Source organism: Sturnira hondurensis, unplaced genomic scaffold (genome assembly GCF_014824575.4).
Source record: "Sturnira hondurensis isolate 20B ecotype Veracruz unplaced genomic scaffold, ASM1482457v3 Scaffold0009719, whole genome shotgun sequence".
In the NCBI taxonomy this organism is placed as follows: domain Eukaryota; kingdom Metazoa; phylum Chordata; class Mammalia; order Chiroptera; family Phyllostomidae; genus Sturnira; species Sturnira hondurensis.
This window is the reverse complement of record NW_028082350.1, coordinates 4,229,605-4,249,908: the sequence shown is the minus strand read 5'-3', so window position 1 is coordinate 4,249,908 and position 20,304 is coordinate 4,229,605. Positions and strand designations below refer to the sequence as shown.

Sequence of the window (20,304 nt, the reverse complement as noted above, 5' to 3'; positions counted from 1 at the left end):
AAAGAACTTGAGACATGGTTATAAACTAGGGGGGGAGAATGGTGGGGGAGGGAGTGTGCAGATGGAGGGGAATGAAGGGGGGGAATAGAACAACTGTAATGGTATAATCAATAAAATATATTTTAAAAAAATAAATGTATACACAGGGTGTGAATGGTATTTTACATCTTTAGTCAGATATGGGCCTAAACCTGAGCCTAATATTTTTTCTTTAAAAAAAATTTATTTATCTTAAGAGGGAAAGGAAGAAGAGAAGGAAATATCAGTGTATGGTTGCCTCTCATAAGTCCCCTGCTGGGAACTGGCCTGCAACCCAGGCATGTGCCCTGACTGGGAATCGAACCACAATCCTGTGGTTTGCAGGTCCTCGCTCTATCCACTGAGCTACACCAGCCAGGGCTGAGCCTAATATTTTTTAATATATTTTATTGATTATGTTATTACAGTTGTCCCATTTTCCCCCTTCATTCCCCTCCACCCTGCGCACCCTCTCCCACCCACATTCCCCCCTTTAGTTCACGTCCATGTGTCATACCTATAAGTTCTTTAGCTTCTACATTTCCCATACTGTTCTTACCCTCCCCCCTGTCCATTTGCTACCTACCATCTATGCTACTTATTCTTTGTACCTTCCCCCCCCCCTCCTCCCACTCCCATTGCTTACCTTCCATGTGATCTCAATTTCTGTGGTTCTGTTCTTGTTCTACTTGTTTGCTTAGTTTGTTTTTGTTTTTGTTTGGTGTGTGGTTAATAATTGTGAGTTTGCTGTCATTTTACTCTACATGTTTTTTATCTTCTTTTTCTTAGATAAGTCTCTTTAGCATTTTATGTAATAAGGGCTTTGTGATGATGAAGTCCTTTATCTTGACCTAATCTGAGAAACACTTTTCTGCTCTTCCATTCTAAATGAAAGCTTTGCTGGATAGAGCAATCTTGGATGTAGGTCCTTGCCTTTCATGACTTGGAGTACTTCTTTCCAGCCCCTTCTTGCTTGTAAGGTCTCTTTTGAGAAATCTGCTGACAGTCTGATGGGAACTCTTTTGTAGGTGACTGTCCCCTTATCTCTTGCTGCTTCTAGAATTCTCTCTTTCATTTTAATCTTGGGCAGTGTAATTATGATGTGCCTTGGTGTGTTCCTCCTTGGGTCCAACTTCTTTGGGACTCTCTGAGCTTCCTGGATTTCCTGGAAGTCTATTTCCTTTTCCAGACTGGGGAAGTTCTCTTATTTGTTCAGATAAGTTTTCCACTTGTTGCTCCTCCTCTTCCCCTTCTGGTACCTCTATAGTTTGGAGGTTGGAATGTTTAAAGATGTCCTGGAGGTTCCTAAGCCTCTCCTCAATTTTTTGAATTCTTATTTCTTCATTCTTTTCTGATTGGATGTTTTTCCTCCTTCTGGTCCACTCCATTGATGTGAGTCCTGGTTTTCTCCCCATTACTATTGGTTCCCTGTACATTTTCCTTTATTTCACTTAGTGTAGCCTTAATTTTTTCATCTAATTTGCAACTAAATTTAACCAATTCTATGAGCATCCTGATTACCAGTGTTTTCAACTGTGCATCTGATAGGTTGCCTATCTCTTCATCGCTTAGTTATATTCGTTCTGGAGCTTTGATCTCTTATTTCATTTGGGCTTTTTTTTTTTGGTCTCAGCACAGCTGTTGCATAGTGAGGGGCAGAACCTTAGATGTTCACCAGGGTGGATCAACCCAGTTGCTGGTTTGTGAAGCTCTATGTGGGGAGGGGGTTTGAGAGGGAACAATGGCGCTTTCTCCACTCTTGACGGATTTTAGTCACTTCCCCCACTTCCCACAAGCAACATAGGATCTTCTGGTACTGATTCCTATGTGGGTGTGTTTGTGTATGTTCTAGGACCCTGTGGGTCTCTCCAACGAACTCTCCTATGAAGCTGGGAGTCTCTCCCAGCACCTCAACCCCTATAGGTATTTTCAGTTGGTACTTTGAAGCTTTATTTCCCCTTGTTGGGACCCTGGGTTGTGTGGTCTGTCTTGCTCCCCAGTTTTGCCTGGTTTATCTGCACTCGAATGTGAGGCCATCCAGTCCACCAGCCGCCTTGTGCGCTGGGCCCCGCTGCACCCCACTCACAGTCTGCTGCCTGGTGTGCCTGGGGTCCTCCAGCCACTGCTGTGCTGCGACGACCCCTTTCTGCCCTTCCTACTGGCCTGGATGAATGTTTCTTCTTTAACTCCTTGGTTGTCAGTCTTCCATACAGTTCAGTTTTCTGTTGGTACTGGTTGTTTTTTGTTTCTAAACTGTTACTGTCCTTATTTTGTTTGTGCTAGGAGTCAATGTGTCTACCTATGCTTCCATCTTGGCTGAAAGTCGAGCCTGGTATTTTTAAGACCTAGTATCATTTGGAATTGAGCTACTTTGTTTGTATAGTTAGTAGTAAAATGCAATACTCTTTCCAGGAAAGCTTAACTGTATTTGAGAATGGCAAAAGAAGGAAAAAGCCTCCTTTTTTTTAAAGCCACATAGCCCTAGATTTTTCTTTTTTATCATCTTTTGCATTTGCCAAATGATCTCTTGAACCTAATGTCTGTAGTGTGTTTCTCCATTGTTAGTTTCTTATTCATCTTTCTAGTATATTAGAATTTATAATTTCTCTGAATTTCAGTTATTCTCCAGTAGCAGATGCCATATTTGGGCTCATTGTTAATAAAATGTCCTTAGTGGACTCTGTCAAAAGTAAAAATACCTAGTAAGTGTTAGTCAAAAACCAGAGCCAAAGCCTGTGGTCAATTTTATCATAATATGTATCATAGTACTGTTATTTGTGTGATGTTAGTAACTGGTGGATTCTAGTCATTGCTCTAGTAATTTTTAAGTGTATAAACTAGCATCCTAAAAGGCTATAATGTAGATTTCATTGAATCATAAGTGTCTAGTTTCTTGTGGCACTTAGGAGTAACAGTAAAACATAATCATGAAAAATTAATGTAGATGTATATAATAGGGGCAGGTTTTTTAAACGTAATGCATTGTTCCCAAGTGATAGTCAAACCTGCCTGGAAGTTTAGTGTTGCTAGATATTTATGGGACGTAATCACTTGTGTGGAATTCATCTCTGTTGAAAATAAAGTCCAGTGGTTTTGTTTCTGTGCAAAACCACAACAAAACTTAAATTTTATTTAAAACCTGGCATGTAGTATTTAAGTGGGCAGTAACAAATAAGTATTCCTGTTAATGAATGAAACATGACAGTCATTTTTTTCTTTAGGTCTAGAATGAGCCAAGGAGACACAAACCCAGCAGCCATTCCACATGCAGCAGAAGATATTCAAGGAGATGACAGATGGATGTCTCAGGTAAAAGTGCACATGGACTGTTCACATGAGATGAGTTTTTCAGTTTTTGAGAATTTTTTGACCAAAGCTGCAAAGGAGTGTTTTTAATGGTCAACAAGAATTTATTACTATAAATACGAGCCTGCGAACCAAAAGATCACCGTTCGATTCCCAGTCAGGGCACATGCCTGGGTTGCAGGCCAGTTCCCAGCAGGGGCCAGTTCCCAGCAGGGGATGCACCAAAAAGCAAAACCATACATTCATATTTCTCTCCTTTCCTTCCCTTTAAATAAAAAAAAATTTTTTTAAAAAGAAAGAATTTATTACTGTAAATAAAAACTGAACATTAGAAATCTCATGCCTAATCACTAAGTGATGTTGAAACTGAGGAATATTTTGTAAGCATGGTAATTGTCCCCTTTAATTTAAGACATAACAATGTCTCTATAGCATTCTTTTTGTAAGCTTTTTAAAGTTATACAATACTACAAAAAAGTTTTTAAAGAAATCTCTATGTCCTTCATCTGCACTTGGCAGTTAACATTTGTCACATCTGCCTGATTATTGTGTCTGTGTGTATTTGTGTGTGTGTCCTAATACTGCTTTTTTCTGAACCATTTGAGAATAAGTTGTAGTCCTCATGCCCCTTCACCTCTAAATATTTCAGTGTTTTCTAAGAACAGTGACATTTTTTCTTACATAACTGTAGTATAGTTATTAAAATCAGGAAATTTAATACTGATCTTATACTGTTACCTAATCTCAAAACCATATTCTGACTTCGCCAATTGTGCCAATAATGTTCTTTATGTCATTTTTCTTCCAAGTCTAATCACACATTGTATTTATTTGTCATATCTCTTTAATCTTCTTTAACCTGAAACATTTCTTAGACTTTGTTTTTTATTACATTGACAGTGGGAATAGTATGGGCCATTTATTTTTTATACAGTCCCTCAATCTTGAGATTTTTTTTCCTCATAATCAAGATTCAGAATATGTATTTTCAACAGGAATATCAGTGAAATGATGTCTCCAGCTCATCACATAGAAAGCACACGATGTTGATTTCTGTCATTGATGATATAGTAAGTCCTCACTTACTATCGTCAATAGGTTCTGTGACTTTAACAAAATGGTATATAATGAAACCAATTTTACTATACGCTAGTTGATATAAACAAGAGTTAAGTTCCTACAGTAGTTCATCAGCATTATAACAAAACAGCATTGAATGAAATGACATTATCTGAGGACTACTGTATTAACTTTGATTACTTAGTTAAGGTGGTATTAATGTAAACCAGTTTTTATTTTTTATAGTATGGACCCACAAGTTCTTATTTTATTCAGTGGGTTATAAACCATTGTAATTTTGAAGCTCAGACTGTCCTGGGTTTATTAGCAAGTGGGACCCCTTGAAGCTGGTCCTTTTGTCTTGATATGTTTCCCTTTTTTTTTTAGTACATTATGTTCTTCAATATTCTCAGCTTCCTTTTAATAAATTGTTATCACTTAACAGTAGCCTATATTTATCCTTTATCTGTTAGCTCTTCGATGTAACAAATTGCTATGATTTCAAGTTCCCAAAGTTTCATGTTTTAGTATTCTTAGTGTTTCTATTTATATACTTTGTAGTCATATAGCATTTTTCTTTCTGTTTTTGTCTTCCCAGGTTTAAAAATCAGTCTCTCAACCAGCTTATTCTGAGTGGTAGTTAGGTTTCTTCCACCTGTTTACATATGGATTAACTACTTGATTATTCTTACTTAATCTTACTCATTTATATCTTTAAAGAAATATTATGATAAATTGTGAGCATTGATGTATTTACCACATACCCTAAAAAAATTTCATAATAGCAATGCTGTTTCTTGTATACCTCTCAGTGATCACAGTTTCTTTCCGTTTTCTTTTTCCACCCCTGCAAACCAATATCATAAATTTGGGTTTTTTTCCCCCAAATATTTCCATACTACTTACATGTGTGTAATCTCTTTGTAATAAGCACATTTTAGTGTGCGCAGTTGTCAAATTATAATGCGGTATACCTGGTACTTACATACTGTTATTAAGCCAGTAGTGCCTCAATAAAAAACTTTAAAATAATATGTAGTATTGTTTGCATGTTTTAAAACTTTACATAAATAGTATCTTTCTAAATGTGTTTTTCTATAGGATATCATACATGTTAGAAGTGTAGCTATCATTTCTTTTCTCTTTTTAAATAGTATTCCATTGCTCTGTATGAAAATACCACAATGGATCTGTCCAGTTTTTTTCACTGATGGACATTAGGTCATTTATAATTTTATTAAAAGTAGTAACTAAAACAAATGCTTTTATTTATTTTAGTTAGCAGACTTTAAATAATTAGCCGTGACTGGAAAAAATTAGTCAAGGAAGAAAAGTATGAATATTAAAAATTTAAAAACCTTGTATAATACAGAACTAACTTTATGATTAAAATATGCACACAGGAGTTGATTTTTAAATATAGTTCTCCATTGAAAGGAACCAGAGCTTCTTGGAGAAATGATGGATTGTACAACTAGAATAAAAAAATAAAAGATGAGCCAGGTGCATCTTGTCCTGCAAGAAAGCAAGGAAGTGCTCAAAAGAGGAAAGGGAAAAAACGGATGGCAGGAACATCACTGAAGTGATGTGTCCTCAGCGTGATACTGGTTTGGCTCACCGATGATACAAATTTTGACTATTTGGAGCCAGTTTGATAGAGCACCTGAAATACAAAGTTGGAAAATTTGAGGAACATAATAAATGATGATGTTGGTTTATAATTCAAAAAATAAAGTGGATATTTATGAACCCAATTCTATTAAGTAAAGGATTGGATGAATAAATAAATAGGGACAAGTCTTCCTTAAGGAATTATTTTAATGGGTGAAAAGATTAATGATTAGCTCTGACTGGTGTAGTGCTGTTGTTCAGGCATCATTCTCACAAAGCAAAAGGTCGCTGGTTCAATTCCTGCTTGGGGCATATACAAGGGGCAACTGATTAATGCTTCTTACATTGATGTTTCTGTTCTTCCCTTCTCTTTATAAAAATAAAAATTTTTTTAAAAAAGAAATTATGGTTAAAACACCATATAGTAGTTACTGTAGGCAAGATCAATTGATGAATACTGAAATCAGTGGACACTTTAAGGAAGAATAACAGTATATTTGCCTAGCCTCAAGGTTTTCCCAGTAAATTGCTTTAGTGGTTTTAATGTATAACCACCTATGTTTTGATACCCTTCCCTCCAGGATGTGAAGGTTAGTTCCCCACACCTTTAATGTGGCCTGGATTTAGGGTGTTTCTTGTAGAGTAGAGTATGTAAAGAAAAATAATAACTTTATAGTAAAGGACCGTGGCAAACACTACCTTAACCGAGTGATTGATGTTAACATTAGTAGTAAAAAGTTATATTGCTATCATGTGCCCCCTGATAAAACAAGGGCACATCACCTTCCTGATAGTCTCTGAAAAGAATTGATAACATCAATCTATTCGTGAGAAAACATCAGACAAACCTATGTTGAGGGAGATTCTCTAGAATACCTGACCACAACAGGTTAAGGTGATAAAAGACAGGGAAAGACCAAAAAACTGTCCTGTTTTGAAGAGACCAAGGAGATGTGTAAACTAAATATAACACGATATCCTGGACTGGTTCTGGGAACAGAAAAAAACATTAGGTGAGGTTTGAATAAACTATCTTAGTTGGTGGTATTTACCATGTTAATTTTTTCGTTTTGACAAGTGTACCATGCTTGTGTAAGATGTTAGGAGAAGCCGAGTGAAGGATATAATGTTTAAGTGACAATCAACACTACCCTGGAACCTTGAAGTATTGCCAAAGTATGAAACGCTAATGTAGACTTAACTAACACATGTCGGGAAATACCTGAAAGAGATGAACCGGTTCACCACCACCACCTCAAGAACACAAACAACAAAGTCCAGACTATAGGTCAAATAGTCATATTCCTTAAAAAAATAACTTGGGGAAAAATAAGTTTGGAATATGGTGACAGAGGGGAAAGCTGTAGGTTCAAAAGGATTTAAGCCCTGGCTGGTGTGGCTCATTGGATTGAGAGCCAGACTGCAAACCAAAGGGCTGCAGGTTTGATTCCCAGTCAGGGCACATGCCTGCATGGCCGGCCAGGTTGCCAGTTGGGGGCTCTTGAGAGGCAACCGCACATTGATATTTCTCTTCCTCTCCTCCTCCCCCTCTCTAAAAAAGAGTAAAAGGGATTTAAGAGACAAATTGGGTCCTGATTTTTAAAAAATGTAAAACAAAAAATTTTGTGACATTGAATTTGGATATGTTATTCATTAACATTAAAGAATTTGTTAATTTGGAGGGGAGTAAAATTCGTATTGTGGTTATATATTTTTAAAAATCTTTTTAAGCATTCCATTCTGAAATATTTATATGTGAAATGCTCTATCCTCAGTTTGCTTCAAAATATTCTGGGAATGGGTAAGGTCAGGGAGTAACAAATAATACTGGCAATAAGTTAACTAATTGTTATAGCTGATGATGGATGCATAGAGGTTCATTGTGTTCTGTTGTATATGTATGATGTTTTCCATAATAAAAGGTTTCTTAAGGGTGATATTGAAAGACTTGACTGTAGATAAATTTAATACAAATCGTATCAAAACATTAACCAAAAAAAAAGAAGACTCAGCAGTAGACTGAGGGAACTTTTTGCAGTAAATATTAAAGATGAAGCACTGATATTTTTTGTTATAATACCTATTTGTAAGGTACCACTAGGCAGGTATTTCAATAAACATGACAGGAAGTGTTTAACCTTTTGTTTCCAAAAAGTACAGATTAAAACAATGGGGAAAGAAAGGAGGGAGAGGAAGAGAAAAATATTAACATCCAGTGCAGGAGCAAGTATGGTAAAACCAGCTCTGATACATTGCTGGAGTCAGTATAGGTACAGCCTTTATGTTAAGAATTTGGAAATATATCCAAGGCTTATGAAAATGTTAATCTCTTTTGATTTAGGAATTCCCACAATGTAAAAAATAAACTGTGTGTACATTTCTTCAACACAGTAAATAAGAAGCCTCTGGCAAATCTTGTCAATAGGAAAAAGCTTCAAAAATGTGTGTCAGTAGGTGTGTCCAGTAGGATATTATGTGGTTGTTAAAAATTATGGTTTTGAAAATCACGGAGCTACACAGAAAACTACATCTAGTATAATGTTAAGTGCAGCTATAATGGCTGCTATTATTGAGTGCCTATCGGGTGCCAGCCAGAAGCTGGGCTCCTTTCGTAGAACTTGCATCTTCACAACTCAGTTGCCAGCAAATGTGAAAAATGAGACTCAATCAAATTATATATTTGCTTAAAGTCATTGGGCAAGAAGCTAAAATTTGAACACAAATTTTTCTGTTTTCAACCCACTGTGCCAAAAGTAGCTATACTTCTATGGGGTGGGGGGAGGGGTGGCAGGGTGTGTGGAAAACTGGTGAGAATACCTGAAAATGGTAAGGTATTAATGAGTTGAGATGGTAGGATTATAGGTGTTTTGTTTTATTACAACTACTTGTATACTTTAAAAGAAATTATGGAATTCTAGAACTTTTACAACAGCAGAGCCTAAATTCCATGATATGCTATAAATGAGCTATTTTATTGGTATTGAAAGGTAGTTGGTACTATATATAGTACATGCAGTAGAAAGTTGACATGATGCAAAAGTGCACCTGTTTACTAGCTGAAGTTATATTCTAACTCATGTATCTCTTCAGTTTAAAAATAGTTATTGAGCCCTGGCTGGTGTAGCTCAGTGGATTGAGCGTGCATGCGCCTGTAAAACCACACGATCGTGGTTCGATTCCCAGTCGGGGCACATGCCTGGGTTGCAGGCCAGTTCCCAGGAGGGGACTCACGAGAGGCAACCACACATTGATACTTCTCTCCTTCTCTCTTTCCTTTCCCCTCTAAAGATAAATAAATAAAATCTTTAAAAAAATAAAAAATAAAAATAGTTATTGAAACAATAGTAATTTAAAAAAATATTTACACAAGATATGGACGTGAGAAAAAAAAAAAGCCATCCCAAATTCTGTCACCCTGAAAGAGAAGCTGAAGTGTTTTTATACTTTCAGTTTCACTACAGTGTCATCTGCCACTGGTTTTATCAGCAGATATATTTAATATCTCTCTACCTTAATCCCTAGGGAGAGCTTAATTGAGGGTAGTTTGAGGGGGAAAAAAGCAGGATTCAGACCTTTCCCTAGAACTGGGTTAGAAAACTGTTGCCTAAAGCATCATGTAAGTTTGTTTTGAGGGATGAACAAAAATTTGAAGCACTGATGGGTAAAATTCATTTAAAAAAGTATCTTGTACTTTAGAGCAAAGAGAAGCATTCCAGGACTAAGTCACCACTGCTTATAAACTTGGATTAGACAAAAGGCTTGAGTCCTAGTTTGCCAGTATCTCAGATTTGGAGTTAACAGGCATTTTCAAAGACATTAAAAATAGCCGAGTAAATTACATCCTCTTGACTGGCTAGATAGTAATCCAACTCTTGGAACAATTGGAAAGATTGACTATGGACTGATTGTTAGATTTCATGGAATTATTGTTCATTTTCTTAGATGTGACAATAGTTTTGTGGTTTCATGGGAAACTGTCCTTAGGAGCTGCATGCTGAAATATTTAAGGGTGAAGAATCACAGTGATTTCAGCTTACCTTCAAGTGGTTCAGCAAACACACAGATAAAACAAATATGGGGAAACGTTATTGTTGATTGTGGAACATGTAATGCAATTCATTGTATGATTTTTCTGCATGTATATCTGAAAAATTTTTTTTAAGATTTTATTTATTTATTTTCAGAGAGCGGGGAAGGGATGGAAACACTGATCAGTTGGCTCTCACATTCCCCCAACTGGGGACCAGGCCTGCAACCCAGGCATGTGCCCAGACTGGAATTTGAACCTGCGACCTTTTGGTCTGTAGGTCAGCGTTCAATCCATTGAACCAAACTAGTCAGGGCTGAAATTTTCTTTTAAAAGCTTGAGGGAAAGATAAGTTTTAAAAACCTGTTAAATACATTTTTCTATTTTGGTTTCAATAAAATTACAATTTCCTTGAGCATACTAGAATGATTAATATTGAAAGGGTAGAAAGAAAGTTCCAGCAGTTTATTGCCGATCAAGTGGAGTCAGCTTTAGGAGCAAACCAAATAGGGTGTTTAACAATACAGTAACTGGTTGGACAACTGTTCTATCTAGGCCAAGAGATTTCATGGGGGAAGAAATGCCAGTTTCTAATTTTTCTTTCTTCTTCAAACTAGCACAACAGATTTGTCCTGGACTGTAAAGACAAAGAGCCTGATGTGCTATTTGTGGGGGACTCCATGGTGCAGTTACTGCAGCAATATGAGGTAAAGTAGGGTGGCTCTTGGCTACTAATGTAAATCCATTCATCATGCAGACTTCATTTTGAGCTGAACCTGTAGACATCTGTGTGACACATGGAACAAGTAGAAAAACTCTAAGTGAGAATATAAGGGAAATCAGATACACCTGATGGACTTCTTTGTGCCACTAAGCATAATGAAACAAAAAAATATTAACATCGTTTAGAACTAAATCTCCTTTTTTGCCTTTGCTTCCAAGCTTCACATTACATTTATTATATTTGGCCTGCTCATGATTTTCAATTCTTATTTGTATTTTACCATTTTCTTATTTGTATTTGCTTTTATTTATGTTTGTCCTAGTCATGATTCTCAGTTTTTACTGTTCATGTTTTGCCGTGTTTTTACTTTATATGTTTTTGTAGTGGACTGTTCCAATTTATTTTTTAAGGCTTTAAAAGTCGATACTGCCTTTTTCCAAGGGAAGTTTAAAAGAAAAGATTGCTTTATTTCTTTTTTGCTCCAGACACTCTTAAATTTCATCTTGTGTCTCTACCCTATTTTTTTAAATGGCCGAATAAAGGGAAGGGAGAATTTATTGAGTTGGCAACTTGATTATTAATGCTGCTGCTGCTTAAGGGGTGACAGGTGGACTTGTGACTCGGTTCTTGAGTTGATGTGTGATGCTGCATGAAGAGCTGAGTCACACAATGGCATCTTCAAAGGCCTTCAGACTGCGGAGCACCTGTTGGCAGTGCTGTGTTCGACTGCACAGAATGGAAACTTATTTCAGATGCTCACAGCAAACACATGGCACTTGACAGACTTTATCTACCACTAATTTTAGCTTAAATAAATCAAAATTTTCTCTGTTTTAGATATGGCGAGAGCTTTTTTCCCCACTCCATGCACTGAATTTTGGAATTGGGGGAGATACAACAAGACATGTTTTGTGGAGGTTAAAGAATGGAGAACTGGAGAATATTAAACCCAAGGTAAAGTAAACATATTTTTTAAAATAGATATCTTATTTAATCTTGTATTTTTTCCCACTACCATTTAGATTCCTTAAACTCCCCTCTCCCAGTAAACATATTTTTTAAAGAGTATCATTATGCCCTGGCTGGTGTAACTCAGTGGATTGAGCGCGGGCCTGCGAACCAAAGAATTGCAGTTCAGTTCCCAGTCAGGGCACGTGCCTGGGTTGCAGGCCAGTTCCCAGCAGGGGATGCACGAGAGGCAACCATACATTGGTATTTCTCTCCTTCTCCTTCTCTTCCCTTCTAAGATAAATAAATAAAATCTAAAAAAAAAAAGAATATCATTAATTTTGAGTCTTTTTCAGATAGTTAAGTTGTCTGAAACTGGTAGTAAAAAAATTGCTTCTTTAAAGCATTATTTCACTGTTCTTTGGTTCTTGCCGCATTAAAATAAATGATATTGCTTAAGAGTATTCCAGACACACATTTAATTTAAGAAATCAGTGTATTTCTTGTTTGAATGTTATTGGTAATTGTTATAATTACCTTCTTCAGCTGTAGGAAGAGATTTGTTGCTAATGAGGTACGCAGTTCTTTGAATCAGGCCATATGAGGGCTAAACCACTCAGAAGTGGGCCATGGAGCAGGGCCAAGATTCACTTCAGGAAGTAACTGTGGATCTGTTTACCCATATAAACAAATTGGTAATCAAAGTCTCCAAGTCTTCTGAAGAAAATTTGGAGCAGATTGGACCAAAGGTTCACCATAAATACGTACCCAGTACCCTCTCACATTATAAATATCCTGCATGTATTTTTTTCAACCCCAAAGAAAAAAGAAAGCTGAGACACTGATAACAGCCACTTTAGTTTTATTTTCTCTTTGCCTTTCTAACAGAAAAAACTCATCCTTGTTCCTCTCTTTGTGACAGGATGGAAAATTACTTTGTCCAGTCATAGAAGCATGTCTCTGGGTGACAGACACGTTGTACAATTATTTGTTTAAGAGAAAAAACTGAGCCTGGCTGATGTGGCTCAGTGGATTGAAAGCCAGCCTGCGCACCAAAGGGTTGCCGGTTTGATTCCAGTCAGGGCACATGCGTGGGTTGTGGGCCAGGTCCCTGGTGGGAATGCGCAGGAGGCAACCACACACTGATGTTTCTCTCCCGTTCTTTCTCTAAAAGTAAATAAATAAAATTGTTTAAAAAAATTTTTTTTAAAGAGAGAGAAAAACCTATTAATATTAAAACTGCATCCAGCTTCCACACCACAGACTTTTCCTTGAATGCCATTGTGTGTTTACCCCTGTTACGCAGCTTTAGGTACTTCTGGGTTTTTTTTTCTTAGAAGGTACTTGTAGTCAGGGAGACTTTATGATGCAGCTAGCAAATATTTTGCCGCTTGTTTCTTAGATTTTACTTTTATTTTTTGACATGCCTAGGTTTTATTTATAGACACTTGATTTATTATTTTTTGTATAGTTTCTGGGTTTTAGGAAATTAGCTTCTAATTTCTTGATGATGAAAGAATTCTCATATTCTTCTAAAATTTTGCCACTTAAGTATTAATCTTCTGGAAATTTATCCTAATATATGAGATACGAATCACTGTTTTAAGGTGGCTGCTTAGTTGAAGTTACTCAGTACCATTTGAGAAGTTCTTTCATTCTTGGGTATTTATCTTACCTCTTTTCTCCCCCTCTACATTATAGGTCATTGTTGTCTGGGTAGGAACAAACAACCATGAAAATACAGCAGAAGAAGTAGCAGGCGGAATTGAGGCCATCGTACAACTTATCAACACTAGGCAGCCACAGGCCAAAGTCATTGTATTGGTATGTAGTCTTTGGGTAGGTGAGACCTTGATATCATTCAGTCAGGTGAGGACTCCTAGAAATGTGATTGTTCATGAATATAAAGAATCTTTAGGTAGAAGCAGTTTATGATACTCCTGAGAGCTTTTTTCTGACCTATTCCATTGTCTTACTGGTCTCATCATTTCCCAGACCAGCTGTGGGGTTCAACTTTTATCTGCTCATCCTTATTTAGAAGTGGAAATCCTCTTTGTTGTCTCAGGTAGCCTTCCGTTTTTTTAACTGTCTTATAATTTTAAAAACTGCGTATATGAGACTTCTCCTAGTCCTGAGTCTTTTTTTTTTTTATTAGCCCTGAGTTTGGATTGGCTTAGATGTAGTCTTCTGTTCCACTGTTAATATGTTAAAGGTGATGTATTTGTTGGAATCTCTGAATTCTCTAATGTATCAGAAATTCATCACTAATAACATAGGTACTTTATAGTCTTAACCCTAACAGAAAGCACTACTCTTTGTGGAGGTGGAACAGTACATCTTCATGGTCTCAGAGATAAATAGCTGTCTGCCTGTAGATATCCTTTGCCCAGCTAACAATGCATGTTTCAGCAAACTCTGATATGTGCTCAGTTCTTTAGTGGGATAGTGTTAAGAAGATAGTCATTCACACAAACGTGAGGATTACTATATATAAAGAACTGTCCTCGGTCCTGCATACATGAAAATGAGAAGACGTAGTCCCTCTCAAGGATCTCACATTCTTGTGGATGGCCCAGCAGTATAGAGAGAGAATTATTATACTGTGTAATTGGTCTCCAGACAAATGGGTATAGGAAAGAAGGCATTACAGAGCAAAAAAAGAAAATGATCAAAGGCTTATACGTGTTTGTGTGTGTTGGGTGAGTGAATATGGGTGCTGGCAGAATTGAATAAAGTTTGAGACTGAGATGGGTGTGAAAGAGGCCACAGACAGGTCATGTAGGGATTTGTATGCCATGTTAGGAGTTTGCATTTTATCTTTTAGGTGCTGGAGAACCAGGTCTTTCGGTGTTTTTTTTAAATATATATATGTGGTATTTCATTAATTTAATTTACTTGTATCTTGCCTTATTCCAGAAAGGATTACATTGTTGATAAGAGTTCACCTCTCAAGTACAGTGCCCAGTACATAGTAGTTGCTAGTACATATTTGTTGTGTGAAAGTTGTTGAGTAAATCCTCCATGAATATTCTTTGTTTGAACTAGACTTTTAAATTTGATATACGGTGGTTCTACTTACAACACTAAAACACTGACAGTAACCTACCCAGTCAGTTCCATGGGGAAGGACTGCATCAGTCATTTGTATAATACCATTAATCATGACAATTATGAAAACAATTTTTGATGTATTTAAGTGAAAAATTTGAATGCTAAATAATATGTATATTTTATTTAGAATTACTGAAAGTATGTATATGATTGGAAAAGGCAACAATTAATAGTTACACAGTTAAAGGATTAGGAGCATATGTTTCTTTGTTTTTTTAACGTAATATTTTAGCAGTTACTAATTATCTTAGGGGGGAAATCCCATGGCATACCCTTGATATTCATATGTTAAAGAAAATATATGTAAATATAGTAAGCTACTTCTCTCTTTCTTGCTTGAAAGTTCCAATAGGCATAGTACTCTGTTCCTGAGGCTTCGTCATTCTTTATGTCTTTGACTGCTGTGGCATTACATGAAAGTTAGAACAGCACATGTATTTATCATTCACTAGCCATCCTTCTTGGTTGCTCACTGTATCTCAACCAGACTTTGATACGTCAGCACTGACAGTCACTCCTATGTTAACTGTTACATGCACAGCCTTGTACTTGTAACAGTCACATATAAACTAGAGTTTAGGATGACCTTATTTATCTCGGACATTTTGGGGTGTTTAACAAGATAGAAGGAGGTGGACTAGGGTAGCAGAGTCATAATTCTCTTGGAAGTATACAATCACATAATAAAATGGCATTAAATGCCCCAACATTTTGCTGAAAAAATTTAAAACAGACATGAACAAGTACTTTAGACATAAAAAATTTTCTTTTCTTTTAATAGAATATCCACAGAAAATCTGTTTTTGTGAAATAGGACCTTTTACCATATTCTAGTAGAAATGGATGTCTGACAATTTTATAATAGGTTTGATTGTCTATAAGCCCATTTTTAGTTTGAGATGATAAGACATTGCTCTTACAAGACCAGGCTTTTATTTACTATAGAAAGACATTGATTTATCTGAAAACTATATTAGATTATTAACGTATAAGTTAAAAACAAATTCAAAGCATATCTCTGTTTTAATCTTCTAGATAATATGTGTTACTGATTCAACAAGAATCAGCTCTGGCCCTGGCTGGTGTAGCTCAGTGGATTGAGCTCAGGCCTCTGAACCAAACAACTACGGTTCCATTCCCAGTCAGGGCACATGCCTGGGTTGCAGGCCAGGTCCCAGCAGGGGATGCATGAGAGGCAACCATACATTGATATTTCTCTCCCTCCCTCCTTCCTTTCCCCTCCAAAGATAAATAAATAAAATCTTTTAAAAAAGAATCAGCTCTGTTTCTTACATGTAGTAGTATAGGTTCCATGTGACATTCATAAACAGATGTGTATTTGATCTAGATTTTCTAGTTGCTGTATATTGAAAATTATGTGAAGGAAAAGACAACACTTTCCTTCATAGAAAGGACTGGTCTTTCGACATAGAAAAAACAGTCAGGAAATTATACATTAATTGAGGTGTGAATAGTGTGATAAGTTCTCTAGCCATAGCAGTATATATAGTCAGAATGGAGAAGAAAAAATGAATAGGTTAGGAGAATGTTTAGGATGCAAAATATGAGTAATTTCATGACTAATAGATAATTTATATAAGAGACTCTGGGTGTTGAAATGACCAGTTGATACAGAGACTGTAGAAGGAGCATCCTTTGGGGGAAGGTGATGAGTTGCTCTTGGACATATTAAGTTGGGACTGCCTCAGGAACATTCAGGTTTGCTTCTGTAGCTGATGAGTTTAGTGTGAGTTCTGAAGTATCATCCTAGAGCAGGGGTGTCAAACTTATTTTCACCAGGGGCCACATCAGCCTTGTGGTTCCCTTCAAAAGGCCAAAATAATTTTAGGGCTGTATAAATGTAACTCCTTAACTGTTAAGGAGTTGAAATTACATTTGGCCCTTTGCAGGCAACCTCGAGGCTGATGTGTGGCCCCCCAGTGAAAGTGAGTTTGACACTCCTGCTCTAGGATGAGGTGTGGGCCAAAGTGTTAGAGTAGGAAGAACAATGAGCCAAGGAGGAGACCCTGAAGAATACCAACAATTCAGGGACAGGAGGGGGAAGGGGATCATGAAGAAACTGAGCAGGAATGGTCAAAGAACTTTTATTAAAACCAATTTAGTCCAGTATTTCAGAAATCAAAGGGGTAGCAAGTGCCAGATAAGTAGAAAAAAGCAAGTGACTCTTCTCATCTTGTGTTCTTCTCTGCTCTACCCCAGGGTTTGTTACCTCGAGGTGAGAAGCCCAACCCTTTGAGGCAAAAAAATGCCAAGGTGAACCAGCTCCTCAAGGTTTCCCTGCCAAAGCTTGCCAATGTTCAGCTCCTGGATATAGATGGGGGCTTCGTACACTCGGACGGTGCCATCTCCTGCCACGACATGTTTGATTTTCTGCATCTCACAGGAGGGGGCTACGCAAAGATCTGCAAACCCCTCCATGAACTGATTATGCAGTTGTTGGAGGAAACACCTGAGGAGAAACAAACCACCATTGCCTGACTGCCTCCTGTCAGTGTTAATTGCATCCCAGCTTCCTCAGATCAGTTATGTCACTGGCACTACAGAATCCTTCTCTTTCTTAAGGCACTTTGTATTGTAGAATGTTCCTGGATGTTCATATCTAGTGTTTGAAAGGGAGGAGGGATTTAAACTGGTCCTGTACATAGGTTTGTTTGACACCGGAGAAAAACTAGTTAAGGAAGGTGGTTTAAATTCATTTGAAACCAGAGGGGACTTTTTAGTTACATGTGTGACACAGTCATTGAATTTTCACTTTTTTCTAGGACAACATCAAGCCTGAGTACTGAACAGAATGAAGATTTCTCTTCTTGGCCTTTGTTTCTGTGGATTATGTCATACATAATAATCATCAGAATCACACATACTTGGCTTTAAAACATTTTTCCCCAATTTTTAAGGATCATAAGTTAGCCTTTTGTTTTTATTTTCCTATATGTATTCTTTTTAAAAATCATTTTTTATTGTTATTCTGTGTGTTCTTAATGTTTTCACACACAGCATCAGGTTGGACATACTTGTCATTCAGATACAGGGAGTGCTGTCGTTCCAAGTGCATTTGTTCCACTCAGTCTTTTCTGGACTTAGCAGCGAAAGATATGTTTTGCCCCATTTGGGGAAGTTTGTGGAGGGTATTATTTTTATGCTGCTGAGTATTATGTCTGTAATAGACCCATGCATGCACCCTTTCTTTCCTGTTTCTTTTGGTCCTTGTTGACATAACATGCTTTTAACATTTTTGATGTACGAGCTCTGTTGCTGGAAGTGTTGAGTCCCCAGCCAGTTACTCTCATGATCTTTCTGATGTGCAACTCAATTCTTGCACGTGGTATTCTGTGCTATAGGGTCTGTATAGTGCTATCCATATTCAGAGTTCTGGTTTGTTTTGCTTGTTTTTCCCTTAGGACCTGTTAGCAGTTTCCTTTGGGGCCAGGGGTGGGGATCAGAACTCATTTTTCATTCCGTAAGCCTGACATTATTTTAAATTTTATAGTATCTTAAGGTGGTTTTTTTTTATTGTTTTAGTTTTTAAATTCTAACAGTCCAGAAAAACTTGGCCTTTTCTAATGGGGAGACAAGTGAGCCTGTTCTTTCGAATTGACATTCTACTTGATCTCACTATTTTAGTAAAAAAGAACTAGATTTATTTAACTTTTAGGATTCTCCTTAATATATCGTCATCTCAGAATTTCTTTCCAGAGAGCTCTGTATAATTTTAATGGTTTGTCTGAACCACAGTAACTGCCATTTTAAAAATAATGGGACAAAAAATGGTTTATTATTCACTGTGCCTATGAAATGTGTACAAACTGGATCTACAAATATTTTAAACTGGACCAGGTAGATATTGAAGTAATTCATCCAGATGTGCTCTGCAGTGATTCTGCTTAACATTCAAGTTCAATAACTAAGGCATATATTTTATGTTCTGCTTGCAAGGCAAATAGCAGTGCTTTGTGTGTCAGAGAGGTGTCCTGATTTGTGCTATGAGCCACTTCTGATTGAAAGGGACAGAACTTGGGCTGTTAGGTTTTTTTTTTTTCCTTGTCAAGTCACTTTCTAGGAATTTTATTGGTTTTGTTTTTTGTCTTTTTTAAAAAACACAAACTTTTCTTAATGTATCATGTCTTCATTAACAAGAAAATACACATGATGTTTACTAAACTCATTTACCATATTAAAATTTTATTTTTATTAGCCCAGGTACTTGAATTTTTCAAGACTGATTTTTTCTTAGCTAGGATATAGTTCTAAGAAGAATAATTAATTAACCCACAGTTTTGTGTGTGAAAAGACAGTTTTCTCTCCAGGTCTTCTGTTTGTTAGGGTGGGAGTGTGGTCCAAACAAACCCGTAGGTTACTCCAGCAGCACAGGCTTTGAGCTTCTCTTAAGGATTAAATAGCCCTTTGTGTGCTGGCCTTCAGCCCCTTTGCTTATGTGTATAAACCTGAGATGTTATTACATTTTCTATCCACCAGAGCTATGTGAGCAATAGTATATGAACCACTAGCCTTTTAAATAAAAGTCTGCCCCAGTACTAATGTGCAGATGTTGAGTCTGCTTTCATTTCTTGCCAGCTTTCATTGCATTGCTTTAGGCAAAAAGTACCTGTTTTTCATTCATTGACATCCCAATTTGCTACAGTGATAGAACTTAATGCTTAATTTTTAGATTTCTCACTCTCAATCTCTCTCTCTAATGTGTGTGTGTGTGTGTGTGTGTGTGTGTACACACACACGTATATGTAAACTTAATGTACTCTCCAAGTGAAATGTCCTTGTCATTGTGATGAAGGGGCCAAATTTCCAGGCAGCTAGCAGAAGTAGTATTCTGTTACTCTCCCAGCAAATTTTAATTCATTTGTCCACCCATTCTGGGTAATTAAGTAGCAGCTGGTGATGGCCCTATAAAGATTTCTGTGTGGTCACATATTGAATGTGGCAGGTGAAAGATGCATACTGCCAGGGGTGATCTAGGGCCTGTTGTTTTGCTGCCCATAGTGCTCTAGACTGTCGTGGGCCTGTTTGTACTATATATTTTGTCAAAAACATGAACCCACCAGAAACAAATCTGGAGTAATACATGCTCCGCTGCTAAGAATTCTGTCTCATTGTTAACTCTAACATTTTTTTCTTTAAACCTAGCCACTGTTTACAGTTGTATGCTGAAGTCTGAAATATTGTTTGTGCTGTGGTATATGGGCACTGCCAACTTTATATTTATTGCAGTGAAGAAACTAAAAGTATATGAAAATGTGGGTGCATGTGGGAGAAGTGAGTTGGGGGTCTCGTGAAAGGAGGCTTTTTGGGGTGGGGTCTCCCAGGCTTCTCCTTGGTGTTCCTTCTTGGGGATCACTGCTGCTAGTTGACTAGACCTCCCCAATGGAAGTTTGTGATTCCACTTTGGCAAAATTTCATTGACTAGTAGAACTCATTCTGTGTTAGTGTATAGTTCAATATAAATGTGAACATTTCATTTAAA

General features: G+C 37.0%; 1 protein-coding gene across 3 annotated transcripts in view; it reads left to right on the top strand.

Annotated features, from left to right (window-relative positions):
* PAFAH1B2 (platelet activating factor acetylhydrolase 1b catalytic subunit 2) overlaps window positions 1-20,304 on the top strand; it is a 28,974-nt gene extending 8,670 nt beyond the window's left edge. For all 3 annotated transcript variants that reach the window (XM_037057545.1, XM_037057546.1, XM_037057547.1), the window contains 5 exons: window positions 3,240-3,327; window positions 10,639-10,728; window positions 11,583-11,699; window positions 13,395-13,517; window positions 17,025-20,304. In XM_037057545.1, the coding sequence (XP_036913440.1) occupies window positions 3,247-3,327; window positions 10,639-10,728; window positions 11,583-11,699; window positions 13,395-13,517; window positions 17,025-17,303 (690 nt within the window). In that variant the 5' untranslated portion in view covers window positions 3,240-3,246 and the 3' untranslated portion in view covers window positions 17,304-20,304. The remainder of the gene's footprint in view (window positions 1-3,239; window positions 3,328-10,638; window positions 10,729-11,582; window positions 11,700-13,394; window positions 13,518-17,024) is intronic.